The sequence below is a fragment of the Ixodes scapularis genome, unplaced genomic scaffold (genome assembly GCF_016920785.2).
Source record: "Ixodes scapularis isolate PalLabHiFi unplaced genomic scaffold, ASM1692078v2 PGA_scaffold2__306_contigs__length_199485367, whole genome shotgun sequence".
Classification (NCBI taxonomy): Eukaryota; Metazoa; Arthropoda; class Arachnida; order Ixodida; family Ixodidae; genus Ixodes; species Ixodes scapularis.
In genome coordinates this window covers 105251122-105275970 of record NW_024609857.1, presented here as the reverse complement: position 1 = coordinate 105275970, position 24849 = coordinate 105251122, and the positions used below count along the sequence as shown (strand labels likewise).

At 43.6% G+C, this 24849-nt stretch overlaps 3 protein-coding genes across 3 annotated transcripts in view; 1 reads left to right on the top strand and 2 right to left on the bottom strand.

Moving 5' to 3' along the window:
- LOC8040254 (solute carrier organic anion transporter family member 5A1) overlaps positions 1-24849 on the bottom strand; it is a 667105-nt gene that overhangs the window by 327061 nt on the left and 315195 nt on the right. The window lies entirely within an intron of this gene.
- On the top strand, positions 152-5111 carry LOC8051543. The gene is made up of 2 exons (XM_042291984.1): positions 152-219; positions 4219-5111. Exon 2 carries the CDS (start codon positions 4445-4447, stop codon positions 4835-4837), a length of 393 nt encoding a protein of 130 aa, XP_042147918.1. The 5' UTR covers positions 152-219; positions 4219-4444; the 3' UTR covers positions 4838-5111.
- Positions 7807-23807, bottom strand: LOC8051544 (solute carrier organic anion transporter family member 74D). The gene is made up of 9 exons (XM_029974813.4): positions 22766-23807; positions 19926-20012; positions 17335-17535; positions 16476-16640; positions 15544-15739; positions 14148-14292; positions 9636-9808; positions 8904-8968; positions 7807-8141 (listed from the first exon to the last, which is right to left on the bottom strand). Exons 1-9 carry the CDS (start codon positions 23445-23447, stop codon positions 7846-7848), a joined length of 2010 nt encoding a protein of 669 aa, XP_029830673.3. The 5' UTR covers positions 23448-23807; the 3' UTR covers positions 7807-7845.

The following is a 24849-nucleotide window of genomic DNA, read 5'->3' as shown; positions in this document are numbered from 1 at the left end:
GACGGAAAAAGACCCGAAACACGAGGAAACTCGAGAGCCCCGTCGTTGCCTTGGTTTCCCCACAGCGCTCTTTCCAGTCCTGAGCCGCTTCAGTCGGCCGCGGCCTCCGTGCAAGGGCAGAACGTGCGTGCGTGCGCAGAGCGGATTCATCGCAGTGGTGCCTCGGATGTCAGCGCGCCAGCAGTGTGAATCAGTCCGCCGGTTGTGATTTTGGAGGAGGTAAGAGTACCGTCGTTCATTTGTCTCGACCGTCTTGCGTTCAACACCCTGAGTTAGAAAGCGGCGCAGTTAGGAATTATTGTGTGCGTTCATAGTGAGGTCTACTTAATTAGTAACTCATTAGTAGACTTGGGAACTTGAAAGAGGCCGCCCTCAGGATTTGTTCTGCTGGACGTCGTTTTATTGGGACCAGCTGAAACAAACTTCCTCGGGTATTTATTCGTACATTTCTTGGTGTATTTCGTCCCCGTGTATTTCGGGTGAAACAAGCGCCCTCGGATAAATATTTTGGGTATTTCTGGTAAATCAGCTCCTGTTTACGTTTTGCTATTGATCTCTTGAGTGAGCAGCGGGTGAGTCAAATAATTTATATTTTTGTTAACACCTTCGTTTGCTGTAGGTAATTAAATATGCACGTCGCAGTTCAGCTCGCGTTGGTAACGTGTTTTTAAAGTAGTCATTCGATAATATTTCCCGCTCTAGGCAAGCACTGCATTTCGCCTCCTGTATCAATCCTGTATCGGATCAATGTGAAATTAATACGCACGGTGCACCACCGAAGTCATAGAAATAGTAGAGATATAAATACTCATCGTCGGTGTAGTAGGTGCCAAGTGGTGAAGAAAGACATCTGGCTTATCGAAGCCGGAAATCTACGGTAGATGATTGTGAAAGCTTCTCCAGCGAATATTTGCAGATATGTCTAAATCAGTGGTTCTTAACCATCGATGCTTCGCGGACCCCTTCTGGATCAGAAAATATGACGGAGGACCCTGTTCATGGTGAGGAAAAAGGGAGAGGTACACGATAATTTTGATAATGATTTAATCAATGAATATAGCTAAGGGCTAGTGTGAACTTGACTTCTCTCATTGACATACACACGAGAAAACTCACCCGAATATTGGAACATTTTTTCTCAATTTGAAAAAAGACAACCTTCATTGCCGAGCTTGACTGATGACGTAGGGCTTCGCGGACCCCCATTTGATAGCAACTGGTCTAGAGTATAATAATTTTCCGCGCAAGTCATAATACAAGCTGCTTTCTTGAATCAACCATTCTTAAGCAATCACTACGAAATAGCAGTACGATTTGTAAACAGAGATGACAGGCGTGAAACGAAGTTCCCAACAAAGATGGCAGTATTGAGTTTTTTTTTTATTTTTAAAAAGCACTCTCTGGATATTTACGTTTCAAAGAACCCTTGCAAGAGAAGTCTGTCAAGTTGTCTGAGTCGTTTTCTGTTCTCTTTCTTTCTCTCTCCGGTAGCCTGTGAGCTTAGTTAAAATTCGCGGCTTAGTTTAGTCACGCAATAAAAATGAAATATATTTTCAACTCACGCCCCATTCCCCCTCTCCCCCCTTCCCCTCTCGTTACGAAGTCATAACCTAACAACTATTTATTAGTTAGAGAGTAAGAGTTGAAAACATCGACGAAAGGGAGAGCGCTGGTAAGTTACATGAATATAAGGAAGGCGACATGTAGGCTTGTCTTGCCTTCGTTCTGCATGTCACTTTCCTTTTATCCCTGCTTGAAAACAGTCTTTTTTTTTTATCGATATAGGTCATTGTGCATGCGGCTGTTTCACTTAATTTTCAACAACGCCTTGTTGGTGTATTAAAAAAAGAAAAAAGAAAAGGCGTATGGCTTATGTAAACCGAAGAAGATAAGCTTTTTTTCCGGCCTGATTCAGACATTTCTTATTAATTTGTTTTCCAGACACATTTTGTTACTTTTTTTGTTGTCATTTAAACTTCGGCATAAGAATCGGTGCTCAGAATTTCCGATAAATTACGCAATCGTCACTTTTACATTTGGGTCAATATAAAAGAAATTGAAGGTCACACACCGACACTCTTAATCACGCCGTAGCGTGCTCGATTAAGCGATTAGTTGAAAGTAGCTGAAGCCAAATCACCTTCCTCGGCTCGCGAAGCTTGTACCAAAAAAGGGTCAGACGCCATGTTCGCGTCTACCTTGGCGTCGAAGGCCGCCCGCCCGGATCTTCTAATTGAAAAGCAAGAAAAACAGCGCCAAGGACATTCACGGCAGACTCGCTGGAGCTCTCGTCGAGGCACTAAGTAGGATTACTGCCCTGAATGCTACCGATCAAATATTTACTCAAGAAGCTGAAAAAAAAAAAAAAAGAAAGAAAGCCGCAGCCTGTAGACACTTGCAATGCTTGTGGACTGGCACTCAAGTTTCCAGATTAACTTTGTCTGCAGTTTATTCAAAGACAAAGAAAAATATTTACGACGTATCTACAGTCAACGGTGACTCACTATGAATATATTCTCCTCTTCTGGAGTGTTTTTAGAGTAGACGTCCTCTGTAGCACCGGGTGCTGCAACGATGTGATGAAGCAAAATCGAAGGTTTCAAAATGCCACCAAAGGTTCCATAAGAGTGACATTTTCTTTTGAAAACTGCACATATGGCATTGCCCTTACCAAGAGGTATTGTGCGCACAAGTGAACTATGTGACAGATGCTGATTTCAAATATTAAAAAGCAAAATCAAAAATGTTTTCGTTGAGTGAAAAAAAAAGTGGATATCAAGTTGCATCCTTAAGCGAAATTTAATATAGGAAATTGTTTCATTAACGTTTTGGCATAAGACATTATTACGGCAAATTATGAATACAAATAACCTATATTACAAGATACTTCATTGTTCAAAAATCGCCCACCTGAAGAAACCTGATTGATGTTGTTGAAACCAAATCCTAGAAGGAAAATCTTGCGCAGCAGAGCGAGATGTGGCAACTTGATCGCTTCGTCTGACTTCATCGCTATTCACTACTTTTCAAAATATGATATCGTATATGACGGGTTCTAATCTTATAGAAACATTTGTAGGGCTAGCTGGCTTTTTTTTTTTAGAGCGCAGCTCTTAGGGGCCCGTTTCCAGCCTGAGCGGCGTCGGCGTCGGCGTAACCGGGGGGGGGGGGGGTCACGTGACCCCCCCCCCCGAGGTCACGTGACTAACCGCAGGTGACGTGACCCCCCTCAGTACCCTTCCCTACTCTTCCTCAAGAGCTGCGCTCCAATTCAGCGTTACAGGGATTTGTAAACGGCTTTCCTTTTTTTTTTTATTACATCTTGAGGTAAAGAGAGCGGAACTGGACAAAGACTAAGAACAAAAACATACGGGACACTGCCCTCAGTCCCGTCTTTTCTTGTTAATAAAAATTGGGGTGTGGCTACGTTTACACAGTCTGAACTTGATCTGCCTCAACGGGCGACTTGTCTCCCAGCTGTAGATGAGCAATTTAGCCAGTGCGGTACAACCGCCTGGGGTCTTTAACGTGCATCACGCAGTAGTGATTACTTGACTGCACGCCGGTACGATGCTCATCCAGGTCGAAACGGGCAGTGGTGAGGATTGAACCCAGGATTCCTGGATTCTGCAGCGCGAGCTTCCGCTCCACGTGCTCGGAGCAGGTCTGCGCTAGCCGCGTCGCCACATGGCGACCGATCCCCCTGTCTGTTTTTTTAATTCTTCCTTGTACGTTTGCGCTGTTTTTATCTCAATATGTATATTTTATAGACCCTTACGGTGCATTTATTGCTCGCGTGACACAATTGCATGACACAACCTCGACATTCTCTAATCAAGTTCACATTAGAAATAAAGGTTATTCAAAAATACCGAGCTGATAACCAACAAGCGAAAGTAATTCGATGTTTCTAATTCCACTACAACTATAAATACCGTAATAGTTAACGCGTTATTAAATGTTCATAGAACTCCCTCACGGTCTTTTCATGCACTGCAAAGCCACTTAAATCAACCAGTAAAAAAGGAACAATAAAAATTATCTAACCCAGAAACTTCAAGCGTCACCCACTTTGTTGTTCCCCTTGCTTCCTGCCCGCGCTTTTTCTTTTCATTTCAATTTTCCGTTCGTAACGGTTCGTGGAATCCCCTTAAAACTAAACATTAACTTTTGTGTTCTTCAAACAGCGGTACTCACCTTCCTGTTTCCACTCCGCAGACGAGGAGTCTCTGGGCGCCGAAGAATCGCGCTGTTTCTTTCCCAAGAGGAAACCGTTTCACACCGCGCGCACCCGACATCGGCAACAACGGGACCATGAAGGCAACGGCAACATTGCCACCAGCGGCTCGAAGCAAAGTTCCAGACGGGCAGCGTAGCGTCACCGTCAGCGTAGCTGCCTGACGCCTGGCTTCACGCTAACTGGCACCGATGCCCAGCGGTCCAGATGCAGTACATTGCTCTCGTGCTCAGCATCGTCGGAGCTGTCCTGTTCCTGGCGCTTCTCCTGGCGGCTCTTTGCAGCTATTACTGGATCTCGAAGAAGCACTACCCGTGCGCGTGGTCCGCCACGTCGGACGTCAAGTCGGACGTGTACTACAAAAAGACGACGGACTGGAAGTTCGTTCCGAACGGAACTGTGCCGGACCCCGAAGAAGGCGTGTCCAACGACAACGACGAACCGTTGCTCAGTTCGCTCGTGTTGGACGAAGGTGCCGGCAGTGCGCGCACTCCCAAGTGTGACAAGAAAAAGAACGGGTTTTCTGCCGACAAAAGATGCGACGAAGAGAAGAACTCTACGAGTCATGGTCCGCGGAAGTGCAGGACTTCACTAGCGTGAGTTTTGTTGCGCGGTACTTGAGTGCGACGAAAGTTGCGTTGGTGGACTCCAAGTGTGCTAGTCTCGTTGAGCACCTCGGTATTGGAATGCTCGTCATACCTCGTTTTCGGGAATCATCTAGTTTTCGAGTAATATCCCCGTGGTCGACGCGTGGTTACGTACCGGAGAGCTTCAAGTGTCATTCACATTGGCGCGTACCGTTTAATAGAAGGCATATCGCGTCTAAAGAATGGCGAAGAACCAAGTCCATAATCGCAATCGCGCTCTCGTAAAATATGTGAGTGGAATAAACAACTTACTTATTGACTCGTCACACATGTCGGTTCGTTCATAGCGTCTCGATGTATTGTACAGCAGTCAAAATAAAAAAAACACCAAATATTCCTCTTTTTTGCCAGTATGTATTCCAATATTTTAATAAAATAAGATAGCTCGAGTGAAGCGCGCACACGTAAAATAAGTTCACTAACACTAAGTTTCCGAAGATTAAGAACAAAGTTGCTTTATCGGTTTAATTTCCAACACATTTTCTAAACTTAAAAGCAAAAACAAAAAAAAAAAACTTGCTTTACGAGGAAACACATACACCCGCCGGCAATATGAAGGTGGACACCTTACCTGGTTTCTTGCCTGTCTCACGGCTCCCTAAAACGTAAAGCACTATACTCGGTTTAGTTAAAATCCCTTGAGACTTATTTTTACAAGTAACGACAACCAATACGAATGACAAAGCACATTCCGCTGGAACGAAATGGCGTCCTACAGTTCACTCTTCTGTTGTGCGCCGCCATTCGCTTCCTAAAACCTGCACCGTCACGCAGTCGGCGGTTTAAAGAATGTCGCTACTTGTAGGAAGCTCTTATCTAGGAACTTTAGCTTTAGTTACCGAGTAGAATATAGAGATGGTTACTTCGCTGGTACATAGCAGGAATGCTAAAAGCGCTGCAGGAAACAAGGACTTCCACTAACACTATACGATGCGACGAAGCTAATCAAACAGCGCTAAAAGTGTCTCGACAGGGAGCTCGTCGTTCTGTGCGCGTTTTTTATCACACCTGCGAAACCAACCAACCAAGCGCCAGTGACGTTGCACTTTTGACGTCTCTTGATGGGCTCGCGAGGATCGTCGACTGCCGTTAAAGGTAAACTAACGGTTCTGTGTCTGAGGGGAAAGAAAGAAAGAAAAACTTCGACCGTCTTTACCCGGCTTCTAGGGGGCTATGTTCGACAAATGTTTCGCTTCTCCTAAAAAGAAAGGGAAGTGATGGAACTGACGATATCGCGTCTGATTGGGGCGCAAAGGACGAAAAAGAGAACTTTCGTCATTTGAGCCTCCAGTCTAGTCAGTTCCGTCAATTTTGTTTCTTTTCAGGAGAAACGAAACATTTGTCTAACATAGTCCCTTAGGATTACGCATGATCAAAATTATATTTCAGATTTACGCAACAAGTAAACGGCCAGAACGGCGCTTTGGAAATAGCGCCGAAGCGCGTCCTTCCCGTCGCGTTCGGTGCGAGGAGGGAATTATGACGTATCCGTACGGAGGAGATCTCTGTCACGCGCGTGGCATTTGAAACCTCTGGGAGTGACGGCACATCCGACGGTTGACTTGTTCGGTTTTTCTCCCTTCTAGTCTAGTATAGTCCTGAATTTGCCTGAAAATGATCTAACCAGACCAGCCAGCATCGTTGGTATAGTAACCCAAAGATTGGGCCAATTTTGTTTTTCGCGAAGTAGTTGAATTTACAATTTTGGTACTCATCGTGTTTCTCAAAATTAGTCTCTACTGGCAACAATAAAAGGTGACTACAGCCGAAGTCAGGGATACACTCTTTGGACCGCATACTTTGTTTCCAACTGATTGCAAGCAGTTTCGTGGCTCCAGATGAATGATTTGGAGGCTCGCTCCGGCACCCGCGCAGCAGCTCGAAACAAATGCTCTACATTGTTCGTTTTGAGACCGCCCGGTCGGCCTGCAAGCCTGCCTTCCATGGATGTCACGGCACTGAAAAGCGCGGGTATATTTGAATGTTGGTCTTGGCGTCATTTTCACTTGCCGATTTCACAATAACTGTACTGAATTTCGCTATCCTAATAGCATACCGGAAAGAGTAAAAACCGGTGATTTTGAGTATATAGATAGTTGGGCTAGCTCAAGAAATCGTCGGAGTACCCCTTTAAGTTCTTGTTCCTTGGCGCTTTGATAGTTTGTTTCAAGTCCAGACACAGCCGACGCTACGAGGTAATCGGACCAAACAAGCAGCGCCAAGAGCGCAAGCCAATTGGCCTTTTCTGTTTATGAAAGGTTCGCCGATGATAGACCACGTGCTGAAACATGACCAACACCATGATGGTGCACTTCTGACTGCTCGTGGCTTGGGCTGTTTTTGGACTTAAAAAAAGCTAAAAAGGTTCTTTAAAAAAAAAAAAAAAACGAGTTAGATGTGAGGTTGACCGTATTTTCGTTTTGTGAATTTGAACATTACGAGCATTTGATCCGAAGGTGTCAATAGACGAAAGAAAAACGGAAAAATCAACCGCTGGGTACCACGTCATACTCAGAGGTTTCAACTGCGTTGGGCGTAACGATTGTGAAGGAAAGCGTGTAGCGTTTCTAACTGCTCGGGAAAGGCTTGCGGAAGGTGCGGAAATGTCGACATCTCTGTATAGTACGTCACAAATTTCACCTCCCGCCGAACGCGCCGAAAAGGAGGGGCTTCGTTACTATTTTAAAAATACTGTAGTGGCTACTTTACGTACCAATATTAAATACGATTTTGATATTCGTAATCCTGGAGGCCAAATGAAGATGAATAATATTGTTGTTGTTTTAATGCAAAACCGCTTCAGTTTTTGTTGAAGTTGAAACGAAGTATAGTATTTTTTTAAATGCAACACCTGACCCATATTTCAATTTTACTACAATTCAAGCGCACTTAATTTCCTGTTTCCTTGTCACTTTTAGTTCCAGAGACACGGTTTGTTAAAATGGGGTGAATGATGTTTTATTATGTGGAATGGGTTATCCCTGGATGTCCCATGTTCCTCATGAAAACGACGTCTTCGTCATCATCTTCGGCACCTTGGTCGTCCTCCAGTTCACTGCTGCTTTTACCGAAAAGGTACACGGCGCAGCTAAACAGCGCTCCGAGGGAAAGGAAGCCCATGGAAAGACCGTGCAACAGGTAGCGGAACCTTTGAGAATCGTAGAGCCAGCAGTTGCCTCGTGCACCGCAGTTCACGTCCCACACCAGGCAGGAACTGTCCATGAGTGCGCCGTAGATCAGCGGGTATGGAATGAAACCTGTATTTTGAACAAAACCAAAAATGCAAGCCGTTATGAATACATTTAAATGAAGCTGCCACGAAGAAGGACAGGGACAACAAGCAAAGACGCCCTTGTTGTGTTTTTTTTTGTCCTGGTTCTCTAGCCTTGTTGTTTCCTATGACGTATCGCCAACTGTTCCAAGTCATTTTTTTAACAAGTGTCAATAATTTGTCGGTATGGTCTCCCAAAGCGTGGCCTCCAAGCAATGCTGTGTATTCGACTAGGTTATACAAGTATTTAGGCAAGTAGTAGAAAACATATTGCTTGACTTTTAAAAGTTGGTTATGCCTAAATACATACAACATGATCGTATACCTGTTGGCATCATCACCGTCGTTGTTTATTATGACTGCGGTGACTGTGAAATTGTTGCAATGCCATCTCCAAGGAGTGGTGCAAGAAATTACTCCTTGTCTTCAGTTCATTGTAGAGTTATGCACAATGTGCCATGCAATAACTGCATGGTACATTGTGAATAAGAACCCCTTAGTGAACGGACACTTAAGAAGCTGGCAAACAAGTTTACGTTTCGCCAAACATAAATATCTGGGAGACAACACTTCACTTTTTTTAATTTTCTAAGATACCCAAACTCTGATTACCTTCAGAACCTCCAAAAATGCAGGATATGTGGGTGAACAGGTGCATAAATGCATCACCTTAAAGCAACTTAGAAACGTTTATTTCTCAAATGTTTCTTCCGAAGAACACATCTTTATGAGGGGTTTATGTACGCACCAAAGATGGATCCCAGAGTAAGGTAGACAGCGAGGGCGACTGTCTTGTTCCTCTGATGAAAACATCTGTTCAGACAGAAAAACGCATGTTTCCCAAAAATATTTTTGTTACTTGCGTTGCAACAACCCACTTGGTATCTTAATACCAAATCTGCATGTAATGTGTCCACCATTTTGACCCCGTTATCAGAAGAGAACAAGCTCGAAGTAATGTATTTCTTAGTCAAATTTCTCATGAATGCAAGACCTAACGTATCTACATAAGTTAATTTTTAAGCTACCTTTAAAAAACATAAAATTCAACAAAACTAAAAGTCATTTATACTCGAATCACGTCCAGGTCTCCAAACATTACAACCTGAGCTATAAATATTGCGATAAACAGAAAGTCTACACTACCAATGGTGTAAAACGAAGTCCAGTAATCCTACTTTTAGAGTTTCCAGAGTATTTAAGGAACGTCAATCAGTGCACACTATAGAAAATTATTTAAAAAAGAAAGATACAAGACTGCGGAAACCACTGCACAGCGAGCACAGTAACTTTATAAGAAGAAGCGTAGTAATTGTGGCTTTGACAATGACTCACACCACGGTGCAATACAAGCGTCAGGTGGGTATAGCTCTGTATAACAGGTGCTGTACAAAAGCCAGTATCTGTATAGCACCTTAAGGAGAATATTATTTCATACTATATTAATAGTTAACGTAACACTGTTTATATCTGAGCCTACCTGAGGCCAATCAGAGCAGTGCCAGCTCTGGACGTGGCGAATACGAATTTAGCAAGAGCCAGCACGGCGACAAAAGGCACGAACATGGTGCAGTCGTCGAAGCAGTAGCCCTTGCTAGCGCTGGAAGTCAACGCGGAGCCATCTGGTTCCAGCAGGCACTTGCAGCCTAGCATCTGCGCCAGACACCAGCACTTTTTGTACCACACATTTAGCGTCGGATTCACGGCCAGTTCGCAAGCAATAACCATGCACTGTCGGTGCCGAAAACAAAAGGCGTTTATTCAGCGTTAATCTTTACAGCTATACTCTGTTTCAACATAGTTTACAGCGTTGTCAAAGCTGCTGGCGCGAGCATGGGGCTTGATTTCGTTGATCATTTGGACGCGTTCTCGCGCAAACGAAATCATACATGAAGCCACTCGCTCGCGCCAGTGGCTTTGACGGCGTTTTATATTAATTATCGAACGGAGTATAGTGACCAAGAAATGAAAGTGAGGCGGTCACGAGAAGTGATAGCTATGGGACAGCATCGGCGCCAGAAGCCTTTGAATGGTGTTATTGCACATGCATAAATATTGTTAATATGGCGAATAAAACTGTATGTAAGCAACGTGTTTCTACATTTCTGTTCATTTATAATATTTTCAGACGTGGAGTGAGTGATGATAAAATTTGTTTGCCAGCTAACATTTTTTTTTTGTTTTGTTTATTGAATAGCCATGCAAGGTCAACACCTGGGCAATTCCTCCTGAAAGCTTGCCAAAACAACCTCTCTGGGATGCTATAACACTTGCGTGTTGGCAACTGCAACCAAAAGAAACCTGTCTACCGATACCACCTTAGCGCGCTTATTCTCCGTTTCATACTTAGTACACAACGCCGTCAAAGCTACTGGTGCGAGGAAGTGGTTTCATCATGAATCTCACTTTAGTGAAACCGTGTGTCAAGAAATCGAGAGATGAAGCCACAGGCTCGTGTCAGCCGCTTTAACAGTGTTGTACACTAAGCCTGATTATTACACCGCAACAAATTACACCGCTACAAAAACGTTTCTTGGTCAGTGGAGCTGCGTACGATTATAGTTAGAGTCCAATATCCTCCGTTCACCCTTAAGCTGAAACTGCAGCTAAGGGCACGAGCACAAGAGCACAAGGTTGCTGCCTTGAAACGTTCTACCGCAGAGCGAGCGCTGGCAAAAGCAATGCACGTCTCAAAGCCAGGAGCGCGTGCTAGTTCTTTTGACTGGAGTCTCAGCTTAATGGTGAACGGAGCATAGTGCGAGTAACACCCCTGTCAGACGGACCGCTTAACCTCCTTTAGTAGAAAGGACAATCTTCTAGAAAAAGGAGAAGGAGTTCGTGCCACACAGCACCACAAATGCTCGTTCCCCTAAAGCATCCTTTTCGGAAAAGGAGCTGGCTATAGCGTCCTTTAGTACAAAGGAAGTACTCTCGGCAGTAGGCGCCAACGGCATTGGAGGGGAGCTGCTGCATCAATTCGTCTTCTTGGGGTTATAACTATAACAATATTGTTTTTTCAGGCGTTGACTGACTGACTGTATTGTTGAAAAGCTTTCGTTGATAATTAGAACCTTAACTGTGTCAGAAACGATCTGAATCTTCTTCCTCACGCGTCTCGGGCTATTCAGCAACTCGCCTGCGCGATCACACCTCGTTCGGGTATTGCTGGTATAAAACATTAAACTTAAATATGAATAATTTTCAGAATTTATCTACGGGAATATACTAGTTTTGAATGATTTTGAGGTATCAGTAAGCAGGCAATAATTTAGTGCACTGTAAATTTAGCATACTTTCGTGGTTTTCAGTGTTTCGTTATGACATGAAAGCTTCTTGCGAATGTTTCCTTTCAATATTGTTTGCATAATTTGGTTTTCAAAAATTTCCCGTAAAAGAAGCATTAGCTTATATCTTGAATGATTAAGAACATTTTAAAATAATACTTTTAGTTTCTGTTTTAAATTCGCGTGGCCAGTCACAAAGGAATCAAAGTCGATGGTAAAGCATTTTGCTGGCCGCGTGACAACAGCTCCTTTAGCAGAATATCCCTTAGCGGAAAGGATAGTTAATGAAAAGAAACTGTGAGGCGTCGCCTGACAGGGGTATAAGCTCGTGTACAAGGAAAAACATTCTAACTGAATATTGTTGCACCATCCCTTTAATCGAGCAGAATTTGGGAGAATAGTGACTGTGAAACTGAGTTCGAAAGGCTTTTTTGAACTGCGTTGGAATATATTACTGCGAGAATGTTATATGTTCATAAATAATCTCATTCTAATTCGCTACATTAAGCGCTACATACTTACCATAAAATTACTGCCTAAGACTTTTTTTTAGTCGTCTGTACACACGTTGCTAGGTTATTTCATCTCAAGCGTTGTAGGCAAAAAGAGTCAAACTTTTAATTTTGACGATAGAACTGTATGTTGTAAGGAATTTTCTACCTATAAGAAAGGTAAAAGACGCGGGCTCGGATATTTTGTATTCTCTAGTTATGGAGCGGAGAATCGACCGATGTGGAAATGAGCGTCTCTCAGGACTGTCGAAGGTCGCATTTTTGACTCACTTTCCTCCCATGGTTTTTGACTCTGCGTTGTTTTCATGTTTGTATATATCCATATGGACATTATTAAAAGGTCTTAGTGTAATTAAATACCTTTGGGCGCTTTACATTTAAAAAGAAAATCACCAAACTCACCTCCAGGGTCTATTTTTTTATTAACTTCGACAGGCTGCTATCTGCGACCTGCTTGAGTTATATTTAGAATTATGATGTCCATGAACAGCGCAAAAAGAAGCTCGTTATAAATATATCACAATACATCAGTTGTGTGAAATATATCCGGCATTATCATCACTTAAACATTGTAATATTTTAGAAAGTGGCAAGTTTAAAATTGATTTTCTCAAAGATTAAATTTTATTATAATTTGTTTTGTTGTTTTTTTGCGTTTTCGTAGAAAATGTAATTTTTACCGAGAATCGGAGTTTATAAATGTAATACATATGTCGTTTATATGGCCTCTAATTATGCCCCAATATTGTAAAATGTGTGTTCGCATTTAGCCACAAAAACAGGCAACCTAATCGAGCTTGGGCGTCTCTGATTGTTAAAATATATCGGTACATCTTTCGGGCGATATGTCCACGCCCTGATGGTGGACTCACTGTGTGGCAACCGGAACGAGACCGAGCCGGTGTAGGTAAAAACAACTGTTTTTACGAAGCAAAACAAGAAAACTCAAAATTCTACACCTCGTAAAATTACCCTGAAACCCTAAAAAAAAAAAAAAGTTATTGTTGTTTTATTTGATTATTTATCCGGCACGAAGTGGGCACTTTCATATGGCGCGTTGGAGACCCACTTTTGCCCGCTTTACCCACATCGGTCTTATAATGTGTGTTATTTGTGCAACAATTAGGTTCAAATTAAATACCCCAATGTCATAAAGCGTGAAACGGGTGTTTGTTTTCTACGCGCTAGCTCGTGCAAATAGACTGAATATTCGCCAAAAACGGATTTTTTCATTATTGTAACTACCATTTTCCTTTCTTTTTTTTTTTTTTTGGGGGGGGGGGGGGGGGGGGGCAGCGCACACGATTTCGCGGACGTCTGCGGGATGTCCCGAAAATTCACGAACGCCCTATGGACGTGCGGACGATATTTTCGCGGGGTGAGTGGGAATGGACACCTTGAATGCCTTCTTTCCGAAACCAGCATAATCGGCATTACCTGCTGGAACAGCCTTCACCCGGAATCGCTTGAGATTTGACAGAGGACGCGCTACAATGAGCCATAGAGCCCCAAAAAGTAGCAAATCAGAAGAACCTATAGAGTACCACCAGCAAATACCAGCTTGCATATCGCACCAAATAGCCGGTGCCTCGCCGGGAAATCCCAATGACGTCAGCATGACGTGATATTGAGATGCGAAAAGAATAAATGATCAGGTTGTTACCCACCCCCCGCTTCCACTTTATGAGTCCTAAATACCTGTAGGGTACACATTTTGGGGTTGGCCAAAAGTGTGTCTTAAAACTCCCAGCAAACTCTGCCTATCGCATAAAAAAAATAAACACTCTCAGATCAAATGTATGTTACTGAAGCTATAAACCTATGCGATGTTGAATTATCTAAAATCTCTGGAGTGTCTACTCTCCCACAGAACACTAGGGAGAGCCAATCTCTGCAAAGCTTCGAAGATTGACTTGTATGAAAATATGTTTTGACCTAAAAAACAGTTTGCGCTGTGGAACTGATCGTGACTGAGCATGGCGAAACGTCTTGCTCGGGCTACCACGAAATTTAGTTGTTTAAATTTATTTTTAGTTGTGTGATTCGCAGATCTCGCTTCCATGATTGCAGTGATTGGTCCTCCCAAACGTTTTCCTGGAAAATTGACGCTCCAGATATCTTAGAGCATATATCGTGTGTGGTTCAAATGAAGCTTCAACTACTGCATTTGTGGCAGAATTGCGGGTAAGACCTTACTTCCTTGACGTCCGACGTATTGACCCCCTGACATCCTGCAAAGCATGGCGAAAAGTACGTGGTTCGGTCATCTGGACCGCAGACCGGCTGAAAAACGTTGGTCGTGCAGCCGCATCCAGCGTTGCAGTCGTTCATCAAGTTCAACCTGAAACAAGTTGTGGGGAAGTAGAAAACATATTGGAATTATATTTATAATGTGAGCCATCAACTATGGCAGGCTATATTGGTTCTTTTAGATAACGTGTTTTTTTTTCCTTTGGGCCAATTACCGATTTTATAAACGTAATACTGATCCTCCTCAATTTCATTTTTGTGTGTTTGTTTAGCAATATTCGATACTACACAATCAATTAACAAGTGTAGTGTAGAGAGAGAAATACCAGCATTGTAAGTTTCGGTCAGTGACCCTCTTGATTCCACAGACGCTTAAATAAAACCCAAACGCATAAAAAAAGTCCGGCTGTTGTTTTAGAAAATTACAAAAAAAAGCTTGTGATTGTGACTTGTTAACCAACAGACATCCTTAAATGCACATATGTAAAAGTCCTGAATCTCTTCACTCGCTTACCAGATGACAATTTAATTATCTCAAACGGATATACATGTCACCATGGTAATATAAAATGTCGGAGAACCTGAATATGTTTCTAGAGCAGAAAAGCGTGCGGTTGCTTATTAGGAGTGTCAAACAGAAAATTACTCGATGTTTTAAAGTTAAAATCCGCATTATATTACTAATGGTGGATTCTCAGTTAAGCACTGAAACATTTTGGATGAGAAGTAAAACTGCCTCGAGGCCTTCCAGGATGTACTAATATTCCAAGGTTCAACAGGATGTAACCACCAATTGACTTAACGACAAATAACTTGTTTTTTCGTAAGACGACGCTCTGTTTCTTTTTGCACTTTTATTTCACGCGTTTTTTTTTTTTCGTTTTTTGTTTTTGTATACGAGGCGACAAGGTTTGACAGTGCCCGTCTTCTTTCTCCGTTCTTTGCGTGGAATCAACAAATCCTCGATAACCAAAGGCACAGTGCTGAAGTTTCGGTCTCACAGAAGGAAGGCCAACGCGGGGTTTCGATTGGATACGACTGCAACATCAGAGTTCGGTCAGAACACGTGCTCTTTCTGATTGGACGCGAGTCTCAACCTAGCGCCGAAGTAGCAATCGTGCCTAATCTCTGCCCCGCGTTAGGTTTCTTTGAGGGACAGCGAAAATTCGTCGCTATGGCTTTGTTACATTGGACGTGTTGCTGGTAAGCAAATTGGTATCGTAAAGAAAGGGCTCAATGAATCATGCGGTACCAGATATCTCGTCAATGTACCCCTGAGATCACTTAGTGCCGGGTGTGGAGCTGGTTGTTTTTTATCGCTTGAAGCAAGTCCAGAACGTACTCGCCATTGTGCTCTTGGACGCCGCTGACGCGCAGGGTGTCGCAACCCAAGAAGAGCGATGCCGCGAAGCATACAACCAGGAGAACGTCCACGACCAGAATGTGGGCAGAAACGAGGCCTGCCCCAGGCTTGAGCTTCCGAACAATGGCTCCGCTGAACAGAACCCCCAGCAACATGGACGCCAGAGACAGGGACCCTGCATCGAATACGGCACAATCTTTATGTCCAAGTAGTTTAGCCCTTCATTAAAGCAACCTCAGCAAAACCTGAACCAAAGCAATATACGAGCTAACGTGAGGAAAATGACTGTCCTAGACTCATTTAAGAGAAACGTGATTTAAACGTGTTCTTGGAAGAATTTTAGGCTACGCATATGTGAACGGTTTTTTTTTCTTCCCCCCTCCCCCCCCCCCACTCCCCTCCCCCCCCCCCCCCCCCAAACAAGGCACTTGCGCTTTTCTTGCACAAGTACAAATGTTAACGTACCTTTGACAACTTAAAAGCGCTTTCAAAAAAGAAAAAAAACGTTATTGCGCTTTTGTTTTTGATAGAGCTAGCGGTGTCATACATAAAGTTGTACATTTAGTATTTTGCCCAATGCAGATTATTATGCCAAGCTTGACTGCGCTTAAACTTCACTATGCCGGACAGTCTCTGAGATCACGGATTCTTTGAGCGAGATAATGTCTTGTTTGCTAAGGCAAAAAAAAAAAAAAATTCGCATGACAAAAAAAAATATAAAGGGAGACTTTTTTTTTACCCCAAAAAAAACAACTTGGGGTCTCGGTTCGCCTGCGAAGGCCCCGACTGGATCTGCCCGAGGGGTACATTGTCCTTGCGTAATATGCTACTTGACTTTTATGGGTTGTTACAAGAGTGATGAAATTTCTAAAGGTAAGCTGCGTAAACTGAGGTATCTTCGAAGTACTTGCCTGCGAACAAACTCGCTGTAGCGGCTGAGTGTCTGAACTGCGTCTCCATGTACTTGGGTGAGGAAAACAAATACCCCATGAGGCCGTTCACGGTGAAGACTAGCGTGGCAGCTTGACACAAGAAGAGTGGACTGCTCAACAGCCGCTTTGCCACTGTCTTCAGCTCTGCGAAGGTTCGGGAGGAAAAAAATATTACGTCATAGAACCTTGTATCGAAACTAATTATCGAATCATTTAAAACGAAAGGTTAAAGGGTTTGACTAGTTAGCATGAAGTCATAACGAAAAGTAAGGAGCAATAAAAAAGACGTGAAAAAAAAACATTTTCCGTTTATTCTTTTTATTTTTTTCTTCGTATCCTTTGTCTTTGCGTGTCTTTTTCTCAATACATATATTTAATATACCTAAATATGATGACTGACGACTTACTCAACAATAATTTTGCCAAGTGTGATTGCTACGATATGCAAATGCCACTATTTTAATTTATCATTGAAATCTTCATGGTCCACTTGTTATTGTTTATGAAACATCCATCATGTCCCTGTAAGTTACAACGGTGATAATGTGGCGTTCGACTTTTTCCACGGATGTCCTCAAATGAAGATGGAAAAAGAATGGCTTCAGCCTTCTTCATCTCAAACAGCAAGCTAGAAGAAAAGTTGAGTTTTTCTAGTTTCAGTGGCTAACACGTAACTGATTATTGATTTAATACTCTCGTGTCAAGTGGTAAGCGACCAAACCACAGTACGTTAAAGATAAGAAACGATCAGCCATATTATAGGCAAGTAAGTTAAGATTTTACGCTTCAGTTCCGGAAATGTCTAAGCTAGTATTGGGAGGGGTATAACTTTGATTACCTTCGCTTTCATGGTCGCTAGCCAACGGCTGCGGACTGGACTTGATCTGGGAATCCTCTCCTTTGGACGGTGGCGTCCACAACTTGCGTGGGAACATGAGCATGGGCACAGCAAAAACTACCACAAGGATTCCGATGAACACGTACCCGAGCCACCAGGCACCGATCCAGTGGGGGTCGGTCTTCTCGACACCAGGGTCAACTGCGGAAGGGGAAGATATGGCAGGAGCAAAACATGGGGTCAAAAACTTGGAGGACGCTCAAGATTCGCCTTTAAGATTGGAACACGATAAAGTTATCGGGCTCCATTCAAATCGCCTTTTCATTCACTTCTCGTGCTCTTCCTGCCAGCGATCAGGAGGTGCGCCGGACATGCCCTAGTCAGTAGCGTGTCTGGCTCGCAACTCGCCTAAAATTCTTCAAATTGTTCTTTAAGGCAAATTAATTACGTTATAAATTGAAATCAATTGAGATATGCGGCGACCTTTAGTTCGCATTACAAGTCTTGCTGTTAATTAATCACTTTCATTCCACGCGTGGCGTCAAGCCTCATGTGAACGTTGTGGGTTGTTTCAAATTCCCGTGCGAGGTCATGTCGTTCTGACGTCATGACCCTATCGACCAATCAGGATTTTACCCCCACGCCACCAGCATCGGCCTTTCTGCCACACGAGGTCCTGTGCTCTGGTAACTGGCAACCCGGGAAACGCAGGGTGTGCGGTTTATTATGTGCACGATTCTTGCTTTGGTGGCTCGTTCTTCGGTGTTCTCATGAAAACGCAAAATTATGAGATTGCCGACCCGATTTGTTTCGAGCTGCTCTTGTAGGTGGTTTCCTGTCAGGTCTTACGTCACTACTCACGCGTGACGTAAAAAAACTTCTCTGCGTTCCGACATTGATAAAAGCCTGAGGACACTTGCCAAACAGAAAACGGAAATAAATAGCGCGCAAAAATAGACAAGGACGAAGGGAAGATGCGAACGGCACAAGCGCTGGACTCACAACTAAGTATTAATTGAAAAAAAAAACCGCACTATCGCTTTAGCACGTGTCAAGATAAGCATTTCTTTTTGTGTAGAAAAACCGATGTTTGCCTGACGCATACATCTTGCCCCTCTTTTTTTATTGCATACGCTTCCAATAATTGTCTATTGGTTTTATCTGTGCCCCTCCCGATGATGGTGATGTTGTCGAAATCGGGCTGGCATTTCCAGGCAGCACAATGCAGAGGCAAGTGACCCCCAGCGGTCGACCGGAGTGACCACTCATGTTCACGCGCCCTGTCATTAATACATCGGCCAGTTTGGCCGATGTACGTTCTTCCGAAGATTAGTTGGATCTTGTATATCACACCAACCACACAATCAACCTACTTGTCCCCAGCCTTTTCCACAATTCTAGGGCATAGTTGCGCCAACTTTTGAGGTACTGAAAAAACAGCGGGGACGTCAAACCGTCCAGCTACGTTTTTCAAATTGTGCGAGATTTTATCCATGTAAGGTAGCACTTGGGGTATCGCTGTGGGTCTCTCTTTTCCCTTACTTAACCCTCCCTTCATCCTTTTTAACAACGTCTGCGCCACTGCCAGAATAACTGACGCTGGAAAGCCCGCATCTGTCAGCCGCTTTACCTGCATCCTAAAACCTACTGACATTGAATGGTAGCAGAACTTTTCCAAGGCGGTCTGGAGGCAAGACGGCGCAATGCTGCTTTTTCTGAGTTTAGAGTGGGCGGAATAATAAGTGAGTAGTCCCTTCTTAGAGCGTGGTTGGTAAAGCCAATACATGTTGACTTTTTCCAAAATCAAGTCTCAGGTCAAAAACTTGGAGGTGTGCCCCATGGGTATACCTTAGCCCCCCAAAATGCTGAGTGAACACATCCGACACTGCTTTTGCAGCCCTGTCCTCTGACACTGAAGTGGAATCAGGTATTAAACATGTATGCATAAGCCCTGTAGATAAAGCGACAGATGACACCGCTGCGTAAAGTCTATGGGGGCTGAAAACGAATGCGTGCCAAAATTTAAATCCCGGCTCATCTTCCGTAGCAACACCACAGTTTTGCAGCGTTTCATTTTCTGTGAGAGGTTTGTCCCCATTCTGCTGTCGTTTTTTTTTTTCTGTTGTCGTTTTTTAAAGGAAAGGAGAAAGGGGGACAGCGCTTTGCTATTTTATGTTTTTATTTGTTCATTGTAGATTTGTTTTTTGAGAGTCCCTACTTTTCATGACCTTGTGAATCCTTGCCCCCTTTCACTCAGACAAGTGCGACCCAGACACAGACGATAGTGGCAGTTCGTTCGTGTTGATCGGCTTTCCCCGCCTGCTACAAATGGGTAAGCCCATGACGTGAGCACTATAGTTCAAACGCAAGCCATCAGTCAAGCGCTCCTGAGAAAAATACGCCTATTTCCTTGGAGTTACTAACTTCCTGCCTGAGTGTACATACCTCGGGTGGTTTCCTTGAGTCGACATAACCTCCAGTGCTTTAGTGTCATTATACAAAGCTGATATTATTTTAGATACCCCGTATCTGCCTCAATCGGGCGAGGTCTAAGCGCATTCACAGAACGTATCTAGGAAACACTTTCTCACCGAAAGGAATTTCGAAGTGGGATAGGCAGTAGGAGGCTAAAAGGTACCCCGCAGACGGTCCAAAAAGACGGAGAGCAAACATGGTTCCTGAAAAAAATAAAAAAGTAAAGGTATATATACGAAGAGCCCGAACGGAACATTGTACCATGGCAAGTCGGTTTAAAGTTTTCATGTACTTATTATTAGCCTAGTTATATGACCGTGTACATACTCATGTAGAACAAAAAAGAAAAGGACGGTGCATAAGTGCACATTTCTGCATAAATTTCAGTAGAACTACGTGTAGGTGCCACAAGAAATGAAAGGAAGGTGATATGATAGCATATTCGCCGCGTCATGGGTGTACAGCGGTGCGAAGAGTGCGTCGCCACGCACGAGAGCTTACAGATTCTTTTGCTTTCTTATTTCTGCGTTCAAAATAACTTCAAACTTATTTTGAAGTGCGTGACGTCATTTCCGTGAGCAAGTGTTTTGTGACATTCTGTGACCAAGTTTTTGTGGCATAGACTCTCCAACTTTGCACCCCCTTCCAAATTTATTTTGACGTGAGTGGCGTCACTTTCGTAACCAAGTTTTCGTGACATTCTGTCACCACAGTTTTGTAACGTCGACTTCCCCACTATGCACCCATTTCCAAATTTATTTTGACGTGCGTTAAGTCACTTCCGTGACCAAGTTTTCGTGACATTTCGTGACCAAGTTTTCCTGACATCGGTTTCCCAACTTTGCACCCCCTTCCAAGTACAGAGAGAGACGTAGTTATACGTAAAAAAATGCAATTAGTTGTAAGCTTCTTTTTCGTAGTCCCATAAATAAGAACTATTTTTTTTATTTATCTCAATATTACCACCATAAGAACGCATAATTAAAATACCAAGCATTAGTACCCTTAAGCGGTTTAGTGGGTTTCGTCAACAGCTCTGCAATATTGAAGTTTTGAAGCTCCAGAAGCATGTTAAAACAACAAAGAGTAAACAAATTGTCCACAAATTCGTCTTTACATGCGAAAAGGTATCATTGTATATCGTTCATTGGCTGAAGGCTTATTAAACACAGATTTAGTGAAGTTGGGCACGCAGAACTGCATCTGTCACTAATATGGCTTTCGTAAAAAAAAGATATGCAAATCCTCTGCTACCATTCTGGGATCCGAGGTGGAACCTTTTTATGTTCTTTCTATAACACGCTGGCACTCCATTGATTCAGCTGCTTTTGCGATATCAACCCCACAATTAAAGTCACCAGCTCTGGCTGCCTCTATGGCTTTTGTAACTACCTTTCCTGACTATAATGAATAAAATCTGTGCTTTGATAACTTGTCCAACAGCTTTCGGTAGTTTACGATTTTTATTTCGCGTTCGTTTCTTATTTTGACATTTTTTTATCTTCCTGCCAAAAAAGCAACTGATGCGTTGCAGAAGGATTGCAATTCAGTATACTAAACACGCAGGCAGCGGATAAATTTCAATTTATTTTGCTCGTATTATCAGCAAGAAAATAAGACATAACTTTTATGGGGGCAACAACAATGCTATTTGGCGTAAAAGGTTTTGGTGCCACGTCCCGCAAAGTGACATGAATTGGCTAGCTTCCTGGCATTTAGCTTCTATCAGAAAGTCCAAAGAACATTTCTTGCTCTCGAAGTCGATAGAGTGTTCTTATTATCAAGTCCGAAGATGCTGATAAGCATTTTCGCCCACTCGGCTGTACGATTACGGTCTCAAGTTCGTTCCTTCCAGGCTGCTTTCATCAGCGAAAGTTCCACTGAAATATAGGGCTTGAAACTGTTCTGTTAACGGAACTGTAAAGTCGTCAGGCTAGCTTTCAGGTCAAGAGCAGCCAATACGGGCGTCATACGCTGCTTCCGTCTAAATATACGGCCGCTGTTGCAGTCTTTATGGCGGATAACCTCAGTTGCGCTCGCCACTGATAAAAGCTCAGAAAAAAAGAAAAAAAAAACGATACCTGGAACTATTTGCACCTCGTGACCCAGGGAAGTGTCAGTTGCCGTGTGGCTATCAAATGCAAACATCTTGGTAAACACTTAGAATGCACTCTGTTTTCAATTTCACTCCCTGTCTGAGAGGTTTCGAAGAACTGAAGCTGTTGGAGATGCCTGAAACAACCGGCTCGTGCGCGACATGATGTACCCATATTAAATTCGCACGTAGGACTACAAAGTATATCTGTTCAAAAAGAATAATATGTGGTTAGAGCTAACCAGTTCAGTTGGTCAGTGTTAGGTGTGAATAAAATCTTTGGGTGAAAATAAAGCTTGTCCTCAACCCCCAAGTTTGAAATATATATAAAACGTCATTTATAACTATGTTTTCGAACTGTCACAACATTGGAAAGGGTATTAAAACTCCACATTAAAATGACACTTCTGTTGTTTTTTTTCGGAATAACACGTTTTCTCACTTGAAATTCTGGAGATTATGTTAGTTTTCCGCCAGGGATCTTGCATTTAGATACATTCTAAAAACTGTTTTCCTCTTTACTTCCCTCACACCGCAGGCACCAACCACTAAAGATCTGTTAAAGTAATAGTCTTGTTTAATTATGGAATCAACGCTAAATTCTGCGTTTCATATGCTTGTCCCTTCGTAGATATCGCATATTTTATGCCGACGACTTCATTGATCTTTGTGGAACCAGGGATCAAACTGGAATTGCCACTGCATAATTGGCGCTAGGTGTGCGCCACAAAAGGTTATAGGCGTGACCAGCTTGTAAAGTCTATATGTTTCCGCAAAACGCGCACATTTTAAACTATTAAGCAACTCCCAGAACAGCAGCTACACAAAATACTCCACGGAATATCAGCATACGTAACTCACCAAAGTACATGGGTGAATCTTTTTTCTTCACGTTGTCGTCCATATAAGACATTCCGACGACGTAAAATGTGGCCGATCCGAATCCATGGAGCAGATTCGCCACGAACATAATGAAAATTGTGAAATCTCCCTCCAGGTTAACGTTGGAGAGGCAGTCCCCGCTGTCAGCGACGCGATTGCAGAATTCGTACCCTGGCCCGTCCATGGGGCCATGGGGTCCGAGTCGCTGCCTTGCCAGGTGAACCCCGGGCCCAAATAAAAAATGCGGCAGAACACAGAGCCCGCAACTAACCACCACAGTCACCATGCCACAGGCGAGCCAGAGCGGCTGGTTGAAGCGTTCGCCGCTGCTGTAGTAGCCCGCAATCACAGCCAGCACCGGGCTGATGTTCTCGGCCGTCAAGATCAGACCCGTCGCCTTCGACGGAATCGCGAAGCGTCTCTCCAGAGTGGACTGGATGCCGATGAAGTAAGTCCGGTAAGCTCCTTGGAGGACGCCGAGGACACAAAACACGAGAAGGAACCATTTCGGGGTGGCGAGACGCTGAAGACAAGGTATCTGAAGCCTGCCGATGCCGCAGGCATAGACGCTTGCGGTTTCGGCACTGGCTTCACTGCTGTCTCCACACAGCAGGGTGTCGGTGACCTGAGGGTTCGGTGCCTTGTCCTTTGTCGCCTGCATGACGACCGTTTCAGAAGTAGTCGCGCGTTTCCGGATTGTGCTGAGCAAGGCGACGCCAGGGCATTCCGAGGACGGCGTTCGAGTCCGGGCAAACAATCACAAACTGGCTGTGCCTGATAGCGCGCGTGCATGTACGACGTCGCCGGATCGCCCGACAAGGCTAGATCGCGCCCTTATCTAGGGGACTGCGCACGTACCCTCCGACGGTGTCTCGTCATCAATCTCGCCGCGATGACGGCCACGAGACCGGCGTCATCGTGCGGCCGCCTGTTTGTCGAGGTACGCGTGGAAGAACTCCTTGCGCTGATAGCAGCAACACTTGTGTCGTTTCCTCGGAATGTTTTTGTCTGGTTGTGCTTCGCTAGAGGCACAAAACAGGCTACTACGCTTAGAGTATAGGCACCCTATTCCCCGATAATGTTCCGGATACCGCCAGTGTGGCGCTCAGTGGAGAGCGAGCGCAATTGGCGATAGCAACGATTCGAGAATTCCACTTGCTGAGCTTTAGATACTGTGTTAGAAAACTGAAGCGATATTGTGTTGTTTTCTTGAGGGCTGTTTTTAACATTCCTGAAGTACTGAAATGCGTTTCCTGTGATTTCAGACAAAGCTCCAGAAAACTCGCAACGATGCTTTTAAGTACAGATATGACTGAAGTATCGTTACATGCAAGCGGCAATTATTTAGTGGCTTTATGCTTCGCAATTTGTAGTTCACACCGAGAGTCGTTTAATGTTTTGATTTATGCATTTATTTCTGCGAGCGTTTTGTTTTCTGGGTGTGATCCTGCGGCAGCGCGACTTCTGTCATGAGTTTCATGGATGCCTAAAGATTGGCAGAAACTCACCCTGCAAAATATATCTGTATTTTGATATCTTCTTCAATAATTGTTCATTACAGCAGATCGCGCCAAGAAGGGCCTCCCTTTTCTCAAAAACAATTCCTATAATCGCGAATGCTAACAGAATGGTCAGCAGTTATTTATTCTATTTATATTGTACTTAAGCTGTTCGTTAAAATCACCTCACAAGGCTTTAAACGTATGCTTCTAGCCTTATCTCCATATTCAGGACGTTACATTCCAACCTTAGTCTGACTTTCCCTTTTTTTTAATAGTTCAACTGTAACGTAATTACAAACATGTTTTATGCCTACTTCACATCTTTTCATAGTGCAACCGTGGTGCGAAAAAGTTCAATCGCACGAGTAAAGCTTTCAAAAGTCTAGCGTTTAAAATGAGCCTCAGCGAGAATCGATCAGTTCTTGAGCAGTTCTCGAAAGTTCGTGTCCTCGGCATGCAGTTGTATTTGTATGAACGACAAATAGAGAACTCAGAATTTCAAAGTAACTATCTCAAACCAATACTTTAACGAGTGCAGGGAAGCTTTCGTAGAACTCCGAA